This window comes from Trichechus manatus, unplaced genomic scaffold, assembly GCF_000243295.1.
Source record: "Trichechus manatus latirostris isolate Lorelei unplaced genomic scaffold, TriManLat1.0 scaffold00058, whole genome shotgun sequence".
Classification (NCBI taxonomy): domain Eukaryota; kingdom Metazoa; phylum Chordata; class Mammalia; order Sirenia; family Trichechidae; genus Trichechus; species Trichechus manatus.
In genome coordinates, this window is record NW_004443994.1 from 11429368 (window position 1) to 11446901 (window position 17534).

The 17534-nt window shown below is 38.0% G+C and overlaps 1 protein-coding gene across 1 annotated transcript in view; it reads left to right on the forward strand.

Moving 5' to 3' along the window:
- The window catches only part of LOC101359815 (transmembrane protein 56-like), a 52752-nt gene that overhangs the window by 14408 nt on the left and 20810 nt on the right, over window positions 1–17534 (forward strand). The window contains exons 6-7 of the mRNA XM_023733349.1: window positions 1671–1765; window positions 15438–15511. Of these exons, the coding sequence (XP_023589117.1) occupies window positions 1671–1765; window positions 15438–15511 (169 nt within the window). The remainder of the gene's footprint in view (window positions 1–1670; window positions 1766–15437; window positions 15512–17534) is intronic.

The window sequence follows — 17534 nt, forward strand, 5'->3', positions numbered from 1 at the left end:
GCTGAATGAAAAGTGAATTCTTTTTATTCTCTCTACAGAAGAGAATTATAAAATCATTGTCATATAAATTGATGACCAAAGAGTGTGCAACCAAAATATGTAGGGGGAAAAAGTACTCATTGCCGTCGAGTCGATTCCGACTCATAGCGACCCTATAGGACAAAGTAGAACTGCCCCATACGGTTTCCAAGGAGTGCCTGGTGGATTTGAACTGCCAACTTTTATGGTTAGCAGCCGAACTCTTAACCACTATGCTACCAGGGCTGTTATATTACTTTTCTTGATATTTCACATTTGTGGTATTTATTTTCTATTTAAAATTTGTAATTTTATGATGCATTTTCTTTCTAAGTATTGATATCTAATTTTTTATTTGCAATTTTTATTTTTATAAGAGAAGGTCCCACTTTATATAAGCTTTAGACCTCACAAAACCTGAATCCTCCCTCTGGTGTCCATCCATGTTAGCCATTTGTTTCCATGTCTAAATTTCATCTTAACCAGGTGGTTAAAAAGCCACAATAAAAAGTTACATTGACATTTTGAGGTTTTTCGGTTTTGGTATGTTTCCTAACTTATAGTGTTTCAATTCAGGACCTTTTAAGGAAAAATTACCATCGTGACTTCATGGTGGTTTTGCCATTTGAAATTAGTATTTAATTTGTCCTTTGTTCATTTTCTATATTTTTGTTGAATTTGTGTTATAAATCAGTTGGTCATTTTATACCACCATCTTATCTCTGTCTGAATTAATGTAATGATGAAAATCAATAATCTAAGCTTTTTAAAAAATTGTTTGATAATATTTTCATTTTATTTAACACTGGAAACAAGTTATCCATTTATTCATTCAACAGATAATATGTTACATGCCTATACGCCAGACACTGTAGGTCTCCGGGTAGCACAAATGGTTTGTGCTTGGCTACTAGCTGAAAAGTTGGCGGTTCAAACCCACCCAACGGCACTGCAGAATGAAGTCCTGCTTATCTGTTTCTTCAGAGATTACAGCCAAGAAAACACTTTGGAACTTGGTTTTACTCCGTAACACATGAGGTCGCCATGAGTTGGAATTGACTCAGTGGCAATGGGTTTTTGGTTTGGTGCTAGATTCTATGAGTATAAAGATGCCTACAACTTGGCTCTCATCCTGAAGGAACCACAGTGTAGTGGGTGTTATTGTTGTTAGATTCTTAGATACGTACTGTCAACTCCATGCACAACGTGATGGGACCGTTGTGATCCATAGGGTTTTCATTAGCTGCTTTTTCAGAATTAGATCTCCAGGACTTTGTTCCTAGTTTATCTTAGTCTGGAAGCTCTGCTGAAACCTTTCTAGTATCATAACGACACACAAGCCTCCACTGACGGACAGGTGGTAGCTGAGCATGAGGTACATTGACTGGTAATCGAACCTCGGTCTCCTGAATGGAAGGTGAGAATTCAACCACTGAAGTACCAATGCCCCCCAACCCCATAGTGGGTGAGACAGTTCTATCAAAGCAGATACTTTACAAAAAAGTGGGTTGATGGACTAGCTGAGGTATGAGTAGACTGCTGTGGGCTCAGAGTAGACAGGGATGATTTGCCAAGGGAAAGAGTTAAATACATTTGGGTAACAATGCAGCTTTCTTCCTGTGTAATATCTTACTTATTTTTCCTTCTTACAGATTTGTTGCTTCTTGTTTTGTATTGGAGAGCGATTGGTGACAAACTTTTTGTAATTCACCATTGTACAGCGCTGTATGCATACCATTTTGTACTGGTGAGTGCTGTGTTTTTGCAATAGCCTAACAAGCAGACAGGATTGGGTATGGTGACTTCAGGGGGAACATAAGTCTAAGCATATATTTCTTAATTTATAAAGACCAACTCCAAACACATTCAGGAATCTCTTTCGTGATGTTATCTTGTTTATTGAACAAAATAGTAAGTTAACGTGTGTCTATCGCTGTGACTGTTTGGATTTATAAATTTTGAGAGAGACAGATGACCTCAATATTTTGAATTTTTACTTAAAACTTTTAGAATTATGTAGATCTGGACATTTGTCTGTCTTTCTAGATGCATTTATGGTTTAGCAGCCATAGTTATAGCTTCCTGTATAGCCAGTTAAATTATTTCTTTTCTGCTTAATTACATGTTCATTAGTTAAGTAGGTTGCAACAGTGGGGGTGTCTTGCTCAGAGACTTAATCAGAATTCCAGGGCTGAGCTTAAGGAGGATTCTGACAGTAAATCTCAGGCAGTAAAGCACATTAAATTCTGTATCTAAAATTATTTTTCTACGTATGCATTTGTAAATTAACAATTTTATATCCCTTTCATGTTTGTTTGGTTTCTTGATAATCAATTATTTTTCAACCTAGATATACCACCAAGCTTAAAATATATATTTGGAAGTAATACACGTATGTAAATGAGAATTTTATAAACTTTATGTAATAGACATGACATAAAAGTCCATCTTTTAAAACTTAAATGCAATTTCTAGCTTTTTTTTCCTTTGGTATTACCAAAATCCTTATATTACTGGATATTTGTGACTATTTGAGGATTTAAAAAAAAATTCATACAAATGCTTATTAATATTCTTCTATTTTTCTTTATGTTGACTCCCAGAAAGATAGCTTAGTGACTAAGCAGTCAATTTGGCATTATTTCTGCAAGAATCAGATATATCAAAACATCTCGCCACATCACCCATTTGAAGTCACAAATTTAAATAATATAAATGTTTTAAAAACTATGTGGGTTTTAATGTATAAAAATAAGTGCTTCTGTACACCAAAGATATCTATAATCACTTTATTTTTCTGAAGAAATAGGATATTTGTACTGGCATTTCCTACTGTTCATTCCTTAATCTTGTTTTTTTGAAATTTTAATAGATAATAGATAGTTAAAAATATAGCTTCTTAGTTTCAAATTCTAATGATGACAATAGAAAACATCCTTTCAGGAAACCTAATAGAATATTTTCTGATCCTGTGGCAGGTTCAGCATTTTTACTACTTCCTTAAATGTTATCACCATTAATGTATTACCAGTTTAAGATGCATCAAAGACTTCATCCTTTTACACGTCTTAGATATTTGGTATATCGGCACTTTGTTTTTTAAGTACTTTTTCTAAAAAAGGATGTAAACTGATTAACAAAATACAGGTTAACTCTGGAATAAATGTACACAGGTGAGTTTATCATCATGCTGTAATTTAGAATATGTTCTGTGAACATGAGCCACACATAACAAATGTGTTATGAAAAGAGTATAAGCTGGTGAAAGTTAACAGATTACTTACACACATTTTTAAATGTGAATATTATGAACTGCTGTTCTCTGCTGGCCACTGAAATCACAGGCTTAGTAAATGTCTGGCTCTGCATGGATTGGCAAGTTGAGTGTTTAATTATGTGGGATAAATACTTTTTTCTCTTTGGACTATTACACCTTTTTTTAAACCAATAAAATGCATGCTGGATTTTTAAAAAAGAAATTAACTTAAGGAAATCAACTGCAATTTTGTTTGTTTGTTTTAAAGATGGTTGTTGCTTCTTTGATGCCTTCCTGTGTTTTGTTGTTTTAGTAGGAAATAAATTTATCTAACTAAAGTGAATCTATTCACAAGGAACCAAAATAGAAAAAATTAGATGAAATGATGAATGTTTCCATGCAAAGAAATTCTGTGTTGTATCTGTTTTCAGACCGTACGTTTACTGGATTTTTCATGTAGTGAATCCCTAGGTCACTTTGTGCATTTTGTTATTCTAAGTAAGCCTAGCAAAATGACTGTGCAAACCATGATGAAATCCTTGTCACATATAGAACGAGAACTGGTATTTGTGAAGCACTTTGACTTGATACTTAACTCCAACTATTCTTTAGGCTGTTTGTACTAAGCTTTTTTCTTAAAAGAAGTTTTTGTAATTGCAACTAAATTTCAAGTGAAGAATAGAAGGAAATTACCTCTAGCTTTTTTAAAGGTATGCGCTAGAAAAGAAAGAGTGGAATGTAACATTCTTTTGATTTGGAGTATTACAGTTTATATATAGGTTATGTAATGTTGTGATCACTGTTTTTGCACCTCTCTCTAATATATGTACTGAAGTTTTAAAAGTCTCTGGTGGAGTAATTTAAAGCTTAAAGGGTCCTCTTCTGTCTATATAAACCAAACTAAATGTGTTGCCATCAAGTCGATTCTGACTCATGGCAACCCCATGTGTTACAGAATAGAATTGCTCCATAGGGTTTTCTTGGCTGTAGTCTTTGTAGAAAAAGATTGCCAGGGCTTTCTTCCATGACACTGCTAGGTGGGCTTGAACAGCCCGCCTTCAGGTTAGTAGTCAAGTGCAAACCACTTGCGCTACCCAGGGACCTTTCTATCTGTATTGTTAACTGTTGTTGTTAGGTGCCGTTGAGTTAGTTCCAACTCATAGGGACCCTGTGTACAACAGAACAAAACGCTGCCTGGTCCTGCACCATCCTCCCAGTTGTTGCTATGTTTGAGCCTGTTGTTGTAGCTACTGTGGCGGTCTGTCTCGTTGGGGGTCTTCCTCTTTCTCGCTGACCCTTTACTTTATCAAGCACTATGTCCTTCTCCAGGGACTGGTCCCTCCTAATAACACGTCCAAAGTAAGATGAAATCTCGACATCCTTGCTTCTATGGAGCATTCTGGCTGTACTTCTTCCAAGACAGATTTGTTTGTTTTTCATGGTATATTCAGTATTCTTTACCAGCATCATAATTCAAATGCATCAGTTCTTCTTTGGTTTTCTTTATTCCTTGTCCAGCTTTTGCATGCATATGAAGCAATTGAAAATACCATGGCTTGGGTCAGGTGTACCTTAGTCCTCAAGGTGATATCTTTGCTTTTTAACACTTTAAAAAGGTCTTTTGCAGCATATTTGCCCAATGTAATATGTTGTTTGATTTCTTGACTCTATCTGTATAAACAAACAAACAAAAAAACACCAAACCCATTACTGTCAAGTTGATTCGTACTCATAGCGATCCTATAGGACAGAGTAGAACTGCCCCGTAGGGTTTCCAAGGAGCGTCTGGTGGATTTGAACTGCGAGTATTTTGGTTAGCAGCTGAGCTCTTAACTACTGTGCCACCAGTGTTCTATCTATAAAGAGAGGTTAAAATCCTAGAGTTTTTTCTGATATTCAGCTTTCACTCCTTCTTGGACAGGATACTAATTATTAAGAAAACCAAACAGGCTAATCTCTTATTATCAGGAAAATAAATACATTTATGCTTTAATGTCCTATTTTTAAGGATAAACCACCATCCTTTGTACACGCTTTATGATTCCATGGTAGGCTTCCTTTTTGTATTTCTTCTGAATCACCTCATCCCCAATCAAACCACAGCTTAAGATGAGTAACAATAAATTTCAAAAACTATTAGGGTAACCTTGAGAAACAAATCACTGAGTATTGCTCATGCTCATGGCTCTTATGTATTATTGCACTACCCTGGGATCTAATCATTAAATGATTTCACTATGAAGAAACTTTGGCTTCAGGTGGTTCTTGGTGCATTTATTTAAAGGTACTAGGTGTGGTGTAATGCCTTGAAGGTGAGAATTTCTGTCTCTTGTTTAGTGCTTTATCTCGGTAAAATATGTGTGAAGTGTTGCTGAACAATGAAGGATTTGTTATGTCAGAAACAGTAAATTTGTAATTTACATCAGGAGACAAGAATTATAAAAATATTCGTCTTTAGTCTAATGAAAAATTTCCCCAACATTGCCATGAAGTAAATACTAGGACTCACTAACATTTTGCCACTAATATTGTTAAAAAAGAAAAACTTGTTTTCAAAGGATTTTAATAAGATTGCCTATTCTTAATTACACCTAAATACTGTATTTCCTCCTTTTTTCCAATTAGAGTAGCCTGAAAGGAAAATTAGGTAACTATAGTAACCATGATAGCTACATTTCAAAAGATAATACAGTTTCAAAAATTAATATTCTCTTGACTAGGTAAGTGCTAAAAATAGCAACCTAATATAGTTTACTAAAGCAAGATTTAATATTAAGGCCTGGGTGATTTATATTTCCCACTAAATTTACATACAATAAAAGATGTTTAATATTGAAAGCAAAATACTTTTAAAACTTGAATAATCTTTTTCCTACTAAAATGAAGAAGATTTTGAACTTTTTTTCACGTAGAGTAATGAGCAATAGACTGGCAGAAGTAAATCTTAGGAATTAATTGTTCTGTTAGTATTTTCTAACTTACACAAATCTAAATGAAAGCAAAATTATACAGTTAGCTAATAACTCTTACTACTAAATGTTAAGTAATCAGGTTTCAAAAAATATATATGTGCATACATATATATGTAAATCATATACATAAAACACAGTCGTGTGTTTTTTTTTTGTTGTTTGTTTTGCAATGTGTTTTAATATTTAACTTCTTAATATTGAATGTCTGATGTTGCCATTCCCCATATTTCATGAACATAACATAGCTCCTGTAAGGCCTTTCCTCATTTTTGGTTTAGGAGGAGCTGACGTCTAACTCTACCTTCCTTGTTCTGTGGTGACTGCTTCATCCTCTTCTGTGAGCACAGAGCATCCTCTCAGATTTGTACAGTGGAATTACCTTAGCAGAACTCTCTCCCTCTCTTTCTCTAAGCTTGCTAGCTTTCTTAATTTATTTTTTCTTTCAATACCAGGAAAGAAAACAGGTTGATAGATTGGACTTAGTGTGTGATGATTAAAATAGATGTCAGCTGAGAGAACTGTTACGGCCACCCTAGTTACTATTTTATTCTCAATGTAGATTTTTTAAGAAGCAAGCTTATCTAATGACTGAAACAAAGTCAGGAAAAGGAACTAATAATCCATGTGTTGGGTGATGTATTACATTTTTGCAAAAGCTTCAGACTGGAATAATAGGCTGAAACAGATAAAATTTGCTAGTGATAAATGTTAAGTTTTGCATTTAGGTTTAACAGTAGTGTAAGAAGGGCGAAATGACCTGGAGGTGGTAGATGACCACAACTACATTTGCCGACCTTTTGGTTAGCAGCCGACCTCTTAACCACCGTGCCACCAGGGCTCCAATAGCATGTCACATCTGCTATGCAAGAAAGTTATTTCAAATTTAGACTCTACAGGGGAAGCACAATATCCAGTTAAAACAAAGTTATAGTTTGCCTGGAGCCCTGGTAGCGTAGTGGTTAAGAGCTCCACTGCTAACCAAAAGGTCAGCAGTTTGAATCCACCGTCGCTCCCTGGAAACCCTATGGGGCAGTTCTCCTAGGTGTCAGAATCGACTAGATGGCAATGGAATAGTTTGCCTGGTCAGACCACAGTCAAGATCATCATCATCTGAGGTTCCTATACCTGCGTGTGTTCAGGAGAGGGCTTCCAGATAACTGTAGAGGGGAGATTAGGTTTACTAGCTGTTGTCCTATGACAGGTAATTGAAGGTCCCAGAAATATTAGCCTAGAAAGGCCAAGAAGTTGGGGACACGATGACTTTGAAATGTGCTTGGAAATGTGAAAGCGCTAATAAGTGAAAGAGGGAGTAGATTTATTCTGGATTATTTCAGACCCCAGAACTAGGACCAGTTGAGGATGGTAAGGAGAGATAGGGAGACTTCTGTTTTACAGAAGAAAGACATCCCCAATGATTAAAGTATTATAACAAGGTTAATGGCCTGCCTTTTAAATGTGCTGTTCTACCACAACAGATTTTCAGTCCAGTAGATAAATAGGGTAGATGCTTTGGGTGGAGCTTGTACTAAATCATCTGTATTTTTTTTTTTATTATACTTCAGATGAAGGTTTACAGAGCAAATGAGTCTTCCACTGAACGATTAATACACATATTGTTTTGTGACATTGGTTGCCAACCCCACAACATGTCAACACTGTCCCCTTCTCGACCTTGGGTTCCCCGTTACCAGCTTTCCTATCTCCTCCTGCCTCCTCGTCCTTGCCCCTGGGCTAGTGTACCCATTTAGTCTCATTTTGTCTTACGGGCCTATCTAATCTTTGGCTGAGAGGTGAACCTCAGGAGTGACTTCATTACTGAGCTATAAGGGTCTCTAGGGGCCAACACTAAATAATCTTTAAAGTTCCATTCTTATTCTGTGATTCAACAATTTTGTTGAAATTATTTTATTTAGGTCCAATACTGGACAATGAGCAAGTAAGAGTAAGCTATGTCATCAAGTTTTTAAGTATCTCTGGGAGGAATATGTGCAAGCAGCTGGCCTGCAAATCCATTCACTTCCTTGGGGGAAAGGGAGAAGAAAATGTGGCTAGTGACCCAGTTTAATCAACTGGTCAACAAGACATTTGGGTAAATGTTGTTAGCTGCCATTGAGTTGGCCCCCCTACTCATGGTGATCACATACACAGCTGGATGAAACAGTTCTGTGCCATCCCCATGATTGGTTGCAGATTAGAACATTTTGATCCATAGGGTTGACATTCGCTGATTTTCAGAAACCGATCTCCAGGCCTCTCTTCCTAGTCTGTCTTAGTCTGGAAGCATCCTTGAAACATGTTCAGCATTATGGCAACATGAAAGCCTCCACTGACACATGGGTGGTGGCTGCTCATCAGGTGCACTGGCAGGAAATTGAACCCGATCTTCCACACAAACCAACCTGTTGCCATAAATTTGATTCTCATTCATAGCAACTCTGTAAAAGAGAGAAGAACTGTCCCACAGGGTTTCGAAGGCTGTAAGTCTTTACGAAAGCAGACTGCTACATCTTTCTCCTGCATGGTGGCTGTTGGATTTGAACTGGTGACCTTTTGGTTAGCAGCCGAGTGTTTAACCATGGTGCCAGCTGGGCTACCACTGAAACACTAATGTGTCTTGGGTAAGTAAAGTACTGATATTTGTTAAGAGGAGGGTACCTTAACTCTGAAATGCCCTTAGCAGGATGTCCATAGCTAAGGATTACTTACAGTGAAGAGAACTCAGGATCTATGAAGCATGGCTCCTTGGAGAATGTCATGTAGTCTGCACAACTTTCTAGGGGTGTAAAATGGAGATGTTTTATAATTTAAACTCTCACTGCTGTGTGAGGAACTTCATGACCCTCACTTAGTCAAGCATACATCTATTTAGGGACAGAGCTGCCTGCCTCTTCATTGCAGGAAGGACCTGGGCTGCTGTCTGCCCTTGATGTCCCAGACCTCTTTCTGCTTCACCTGAATCTTTTGATGACCATATCTTTGTAACATTTAATAAGGCTTGATACTAGGTAAGATAACTGTTTCAGATGAGTGTGATTTGACAGCCCCATCCTGTGTGTTAGCTCAAGCCTTGTCTTGTAATTTAATATCTGAAAGCTTTGAATGATTTAAGTTAAGCAAATAGTTATAAACATAGGCATGGATTTTGTTCCCCAAACTCATTTCTAGTTTATGCGTACTCTGAAAGGCTTTCCCATAGTAATGTGCTAAGGCTCTGGATCAGTCTGCAAAAGCCTGAATAACCTATAAAAAGGGCCTCATTATTGCTACTGTAGAACACAGTCATATTTTTATACAAAGTTCCAGTTTGGGATGCCCAGAGTTTATCTTCTAATATGCCCTGGGGCGCAGCGGTTAAGTGCTTGGCTGCTAACCGAAAGGTTGGTGGTTTGAACTCACCCAGTGGCTCTGTGAGTGAAAGACCTGACAATCTGCTTTCATAAAGATTATAACCTAGAAAACCCTATGGGACAGTTCTACTCTGTCACATGGGGTTGCTGTGAGTGGAAACCGACTCAATGGCACCCAGCAACAACAGTGGTGGGAAAGGGTGCCATCCCACTCCAAGCCATTGGTGATAGCACAGTATTTAGCACAATACTAGCAGTAGTAGGTGCATAATAATTTTACTTGTCTTTGCCCCTACTTTCCAAACCTTTGGCCCTAGCCACTGTCAGCAGCTAGAAACTTACCTTTCCCGTGGTAAGAAAATCCAGATTTTCATAATCATTGGATAAAAGAATTTTCTTGTAAGCTCTGGAAGGGATCAGACAAATCCTATTTTGCCTTCACAGAGTCGTGCAGAGGCCATGGCAAGTGTGAATTTTACTAGAGGCAAAGCTCCTTAAAGGTAGACGACAAAAGTAGAAACACCGTATTGATAAGAAGTCAGTTGCGAGGTTTGTCATAATTTACTGACAATACAGTATCAAAGCTTGAAATCTATTTAAAGATATTAGAACAGATTTTTAATCCTATCCTTTTAATAGTATCTATCTCACTTGCATTCCAGTAGATATACCTGAGTGGGACGGAAGGGGATAAAGTAACAAGAAGGAATTATTCATAACCTGACACTTATCTAATGGCTACTCATGCTCTGGAAATATGCCCCACATGTGAGTGCTAGCTGTTATGGGTGTAGGATTTAGAAGATTGAGAATCATTGGCATAGAAGACCAGAAAATATAGAAGTAAGACGAACCAGTTTCCATAGAGTTGGTTCCAACTCATGGCCACCCCATGAGCTCTATAGAGTTTTCAGTGGCTAACTGTCTGGAAGTAGATCACCAGTACTTTCTTCTGAGGTTCCCCTGGGTAGAGTTGAACCTCCAACCTTTCAGTTAGCAGCGAGTATATTACCATTTCACCATGCAGGAACTCTAGAAGCAGGACTATTGAAGCAATTCTATACCCCAGTGTGGCTCTCAGTGGTTTTGAAGTAAGAGGGTGGGGAGCAGGGGATAAGGATATAATATACCGATGTTATCAATTAGTGAGCTAAGGTTTCCATATAGGAAAGTACTGAAAAAATACAAACAATGTATACCAAATGATGGATCAATAAAGCTATAGTAATTTAGGGAATGGAAAAATCACTGTGTTAATTTCTATTAATCTTTTTTTTTTTCTGATTATAGATGTTTTTAAAAAATTGAGTTTGTAGAGATAATATATACTATAAAGTTCTCTATATCTGATCTTCTAGAAATAACTACTGATAATACTTTATGTGTATTTTTACAGTTGATATAAACAGTGAATGAATTTTCCTATATATATTTATGCGTTTTGTATTATCTAAGAGAGCTTTTTTTGGAACCCTGGTGGCACAGTGGTTAAGAGATTGGCTGCTAAACAAAAGATCAGCAGTTCGAACCCACCAGCTGCTCCTTGGAAACACTATGGGGCAGTTCTACTCTGTCCTGTGAGTCGGAATTGACTTGATGGCAACAGGTTTGGTTTTTCTTTTTTTTGCTTAGGAGAACTTTCATGATAGATGAGACTTTAAACTCCACCTCGCCTTCCTCCCGCACCCCCCACCCAAAAAAAGAATTCTTGCTTAGAATGGCAGAAAAAAGTAGAGAAGGTCTCCTAGGTCAGAAAACTTTATGAGGAAAGGCACTAGGGAGATGATGTCAGGTCTTCAATGGTGAGATTAAGGACATGAGTTAATCAGGGCATGGGATTTGTGCAGGAGGTGTTGCTGTAAATTTGGATGAGTAAAACAGAACCACCTGTCTTGGTCATCTAGGGCTGCTATAACAAATACCACAAGTGGATGGCTTTAACAAACAGAAATTTATTTTCTCATAGTTAGGAAGCTAGAAGTCCAAATTCAGGGTGCCAGCTCCAGGGAAAGGCTTTCTCTCTGTCAGCTCTGGGGGAAGTTCCTTGTCATCAGTCTTCCCTTGGTCTAGGAGCTTCTCAGTGCAGGGATCCTGGGTCCAAAGGATGTGCTGTTCTCCTGACTCTTGTTTCTTGGTGGTATGAGGTCCCCGTGTCTCTCTGCTCGCTTCTCTCTTTTATATCTCAAAAGAGATTGGCTCAAGACACAACTCAATCTTGTAGATTGAGTCCTGCCTTATTAACATAACTGTTGCTAATCCCATATCATCAACATGTTAGAAATAGTATTTCCAACACATGGGAAAATCACATCAGATGACAAAATGATGGACAGTCACACAATATTGGGAATCATGGCCCAGCCAAGTTGACAGATATTTTGGGGGGACACAGTTCAATCCTTGACACCACCTTATGGAATAAAAGCTCCAACTCATCAGCCTTGGATTTTTATGTTTTATTGCGTAGTTGCAGGACCTTTAGCCAGAAAATCACCTGATACAATTAGCATTTTACAAAGATAAATCTGATAATGTTACACAGGTGAGAGATGAACAATTTAATTTTGGTGGTGATGGTAGTGGTTATATTAATGAGGAAGAAACAGATCTAAAAGCTGTTTTGCAGTCGGTGGAGCATGGTAATTAATTTGGATTTCAGAGAATGAGGGGGAGGAAGAGGCCAAAATGACCCAGAGCACTAAAGGAGCACTAAAGGAATGTGATACTGTGGAAGGAAATGGGAGAACCAGTTTGAGAAGAAGATAACTTTTAGATGTGATGAGGTTTGTGGTGATACGTGAGTATGCCAAGGGAAAGTGACCCATATGCCATTAGAAATAAAGGTTTGTCTAGTGGAGGTGTGGTGTAGCCAGGGTCAGAGACCAGAAGAAGGATGATCTTCTAAAAGAGGCAAAGGAGAACTCCAGAAAGGCAGAAAAAGAACCATAAAAGTGATCATTTGGGCAACAGTGGTTGTTTATTAAAATGGAAGTTTAAGGCTCTTTACAACAATATTGTAAATTAAAATGCTATGGTAAATAATAAATAGAGTCTATTTTTAAAATTAGATAATTCATTTTCATTTGAGAATTAGAAAAATATTGAGAAACAAAAAGAAAATATAATCAACCCAGAGATCATTTTTTATATTGTTTACTTAGTTACCATTTACATTTAGGTATATGTCCTGTTTACTTTTTTCCCTGTATGTGTATGTTTATGTGTGTATGAGTCAAAAATAACATTCTGCGTATGAGTGTATAATACATATTACAAAAACAGGTTAAGAATTGTTGAATTTCACATGTTAAAGTATTGCATACTACAAAATGACCCTGGTGATCTTGTGTCAGAAAGCAACCTGTCAGAGACTAATGGGTTTGTCAAAAGGACAGGAACCAACATAAAGGGTCTCCCATTGGATAAAGATGTGACATTTTGATCGCCAGTAAGAATAATGACTGCAGTTGATTGAAACCCATTGATTCATGAGTTCTTAATGATAGGAAGGAAGGAAGGAGGGAGGAAAGAGAGAGAGGAAGAAAGAAAGAAGCTGAGTGGTTGAAGTCTCTCATGTGGGTGCTGTTAAATGGCAGTTGAGGCTGGAGTCATCTAAAGGCTCAGTTGGGTTGGACCTCCAAGAGGGGCACATGCACATGGCTGGCAGTTGATGCTGACTCTTCTGGGAGCTCAGCTGGTGTTGTCTATAGAGTGCTGTTATTGTTAGCTGTCCCCAAGTTGGCTCCTGACTTCTGATGTGACGGCAGATGACCCCATGCACAATGGAATGCGACTCTACCAGCTCCTGCACCATCCCCATAATTGGTTGTGAATCGAAGTGTTGTAATCCATAGGGTTTTCACTGGCTGATTTTCAGAAGTAGATCGCTAGGCCTTTCTTCCTAGTCCATCTTAGTCTAGAAGGTCCACCAAAACCTATTCAACATCATAAACATCATCCAAAAACCCATTGCCATCCAGTCAATTCTGACTGATAGCCACCCTATTAGGGTTTCCAAGGCTGTAAATCTTTACAGAAGCAGATTGTCACATCTTTCTTCTGCAGCGTTTGGTGGGTTCGAACCACTGAATTTTTGGTTAGCAGCTGAGGGCTTAACCACTTCACCACCAAGGCTCCTTATGAGTATCGTAACAGCACCCAAACCACCACTGACATATGGGTAGTAGCTGTGCATAGGGTGCATTGCCAGCTATCGAACCCGGGCCTCCTGCATGGAAAGTGAGAATTCTACCACTGAGCCACCAATGCCTATATGTGACCCTGTATATAGCTTGGGCTTCTCACAGCCTGACAACTGTTTTCTGAGAGGGAGCATCCCAAGAGCGAGCATTCCAAAAGACCATTCTATAAGAAGCTTCAAGGCTTCTTATGACCTAGCCTCAGGAGACCCAGAACATCACTTCCATTGCCTTCTGTTGATCAAGCAAGTCACTTAAGCCAGCCAGGATTTAAGGGGAAAGGAATAAGACTCCACCTCTTGATAAGAGGAGCATTATGTACATGCAGGAAGGGAAGGAATTGATGATACTCATCTTTCGAATCTGTCTACCACATCTTGATTTGTCAGTTTTAGATAGCATCTATTATCTTCTTGCTATGATGGATAAAGATTTAACTCTCACAGCTCTATTTCTCTTCCCTTCTTCCTTCCAATATTGTTATAGTTTTAGTTCTTTGTTACTTTTAAAACCTTAAATACCTTTATTTCTGGTTCTGTAGGACTTCTTGATACTTTTTAAGGTGAAGGTATTAGTGCTTCTGCCTCCCTTCTACTACTCTCCCAGTTTGCTCTCTGTTTCTGTCATTTGTATTTGTGTTTTTGTATTGCCCATATTTTAAAATATTTATATTTTATTTAGTAATCATACTAAGTTTCCCTTTATCTCTAGTTGATAACATAGGAAGTCAATAAAGGGTTTATTTTGATTATATTAAAGTAAGTTTGTTTCACAACCAGGATTGCATTTCCTATCTAATTCTTAGAGTTTCTAATTGCCTTTCATTTTTTCTTGCATTATCTGCCTTTATCACATATTTGAGTTGCTGCATTTCTCAGGGATGGTATCAAAGCTCTGAAATAACTTTTCTCAGATTCCTGCTCCCCAAGCTCTCCATCCTTTTGCTCCAGTCTAAACAGGCTGCTGTCTAGGTCTGCTGCCTAGCGGCCTGGGGCTTCCTTTCTTTCATTACTCTCCTGGGTTGGAGTCTTTGTTTCCTGGATCCCATGTCCTTAACTTTCTAGGTTTACTCACTCGTTCTTCTGCAGCCTATTCTCAAATAATTTCCTAAGAAAGGGTGTGAAGGCCGTAAACTCTGAGTGATTTTTGCAAGTTCTGCAATTGTTTTTATTCTCACACTGTCTGGTTCCATCCTTATATCTTTTGGTGGCATATGGAGATGTAATATATTTAGCCAATTCCCTATTGTTATGTGTTTCTTTGTTCTAAGTTTCGTTGTTATGTATAACTCTGAGTGAGCATCCTTAGATCTTCATATTTGTGTACATGAATAATTACTACTAATATTACTAATGGTTATTTGCAGCAGTCATTAGTTCAACTTGAGACAACTATTGCAACCTGTCTAAGTGAATATTATGTACAATATGCCATCTTTTAAAAATGGTATAGAATCCCAAGTATATTTCTAAGTCCTCAAAAAGAATATATAATCTGTTTGCCCGTAGAAGGTAGAAAACGCTTCAGTTTGTTTTGATATTAAGAGTGTCATTTTATGCTGAGAAGCTGTTGAGTGCTTCTTCAGTATTTAGAGTTTTTGATAAGAATGTTATAGCTGATACTGTATTTTATGTTTATTTTCCAGAAGGATGGAGTACTGGTATACATTGGGAATTTTCGTCTGATAGCAGAGCTTTCCAGCCCATTTGTGAATCAGCGGTAGGTTACTGATATCATTATTTTAAAGTTGTGCTGTTTATTTTTAGTTTGAGGAAAGAGTTTTCCTTGATCCTAAAGCTACTATATAAAAAATGGACATACGTAATATGAATTATTACCACCATTGTACAGATGAGGAAGCTGAGGCTTGGAAAGGTTAGAGTAACTTTTCAGACTCCCGAGCTAGTAAGTTGACTCGATGGCAGTGGGTTTGGTTTTTAGGTTTTTAGCTAGTAAGTGGTGGTGTTAGCCTTTTAACCTAGCTGTCTTTGCAGCATGACAATGCTTTATTATACTTTCATCCAGTGCATTTGTTATGGATTGAATTGTGTACCCCACAAATGTGTGTCAGCTTGACTAAGCCATGTTTCCCAGTATTGTGTGGGTGTCCTCCATTTTGTGATCTGATATAATTATCTCATGTGCTGTAAATCTTAACGTCTATGATGTTAATGAGACAGGATTAGAGGCAGTTATGTTAATGAGGTGGGACACAGTCTACAGGATTAGGTCATATCTTGAGTCAATCTCTTTTGAGGGATAAAAGAGAAGGAAGCAGAGAGGAGAGGGACCTCATTACCACCAAGCAAGAAGTTCCAGAAGCAGAGCACCCAGCATCCCTGTGCTGAGAAGCTCCTAGACCAGGGGAAGATTGATGACAAGGACCTTCCCCCAGAGCTGACAGAGAGAAAGCCTTTCTCTGGAGCTGGCACCCTGAATTTGGATTTCTGTCCTCCTAAACTGTGAGAGAATAAATTTCTGTTTGTTAAAGCCATCCACTTGTGGTATTTCTGTTATAGCAGCACTAGATAACTAAGACAGCATTCTTACACCCTTATAATGTATGCTGCAGGATGAACTATGTTCCCCGAATCTTAGGATTCATTGGGGTTCTTCACGGGAAAGAATATAATCTACTTCAGTTCATCTTGGGGTCATTCCTATCCCTGAATTCAGCTTCCTCCTGTACCAAATTTCTGATGTCAACATTCTCTTAGTCCCTCACTTTTTAAAAATAAACGGTTTATTTTACATATACAAAAAAGTTGTGAAGTTAGCACAGAGAGTTCCCATATACCGCTCACCTAGTTTCCCCTATTTTTAACGTCTTACATTGCCATGGTACAGTTGTCAAAGCTAAGAAACCAGCATTGATACATTACTATTAACTAAACTTGAGACTTTACTGGATTGCATCAGTTTTTCCACTAGCGTCCTCTCTCTGTTTCAGGATGTAATCCAGGGTGCCACATTACATTAGGTTGTCATGTCTGCCCAGTCTCCTCTGGGTTTGTGACATATTCTTACTCTTTCCTTGGCCTTGTCAATACTGGCCAGATGTCCTGTAGAATGTCCCCTAATCTGGGTTTTTCTGATGTTTTTTTCATGATGAGTTAGAGGTCATGGGTTTTTTGGAAAGAATACCACAGAGGTGAAGTACTCTTCTTGTCATATCCTGTCAGTGATAACATGACATCACTGGTGATATAAACCTTTATCACTTCGTTCAGGTAGTGTCTTCCAGGTTTCTCCAGTGCAAAGCTTTCCCCTTTCCGTACTCTTTGAAAGCAAGTCATGAAGTCTAGCCTACTCTCAAGTGAGGAAGTTACTCTCCCCCTCCTGAAGGGATGTAGGTGCTTACTTTTGACGTGGATTTATTGTTAACCTTTGTTGCCCGGATCTGGTCAGTCTGCTGATTTTTTTTTTTTTTTTTCCTGTGAAATGTTTAACTGTTCCTTTCTCTCTGTATCTATTGACATGGTCCTAGTTTAGCGCCTTCAGAATCTCCAAGGTTTGATTACAGCAATAACTTCAACTAATTTCCCTAATTCCAGATTAACCTTATCCAGAATGCTTTCCTCACAGTGCAATCAGAGTAATATTTCTCATGTTCCACTGTCAGTATCTTATTTTTTTATTAAAAAAATAAACAAAAAACAAAGACCCTGCATTCTGCTTAGACTCTTCCCTCTGACTTGCCAAGTTCTCTGTGATGGGCGCCTACCCTGTGTCTCCAGCTTTA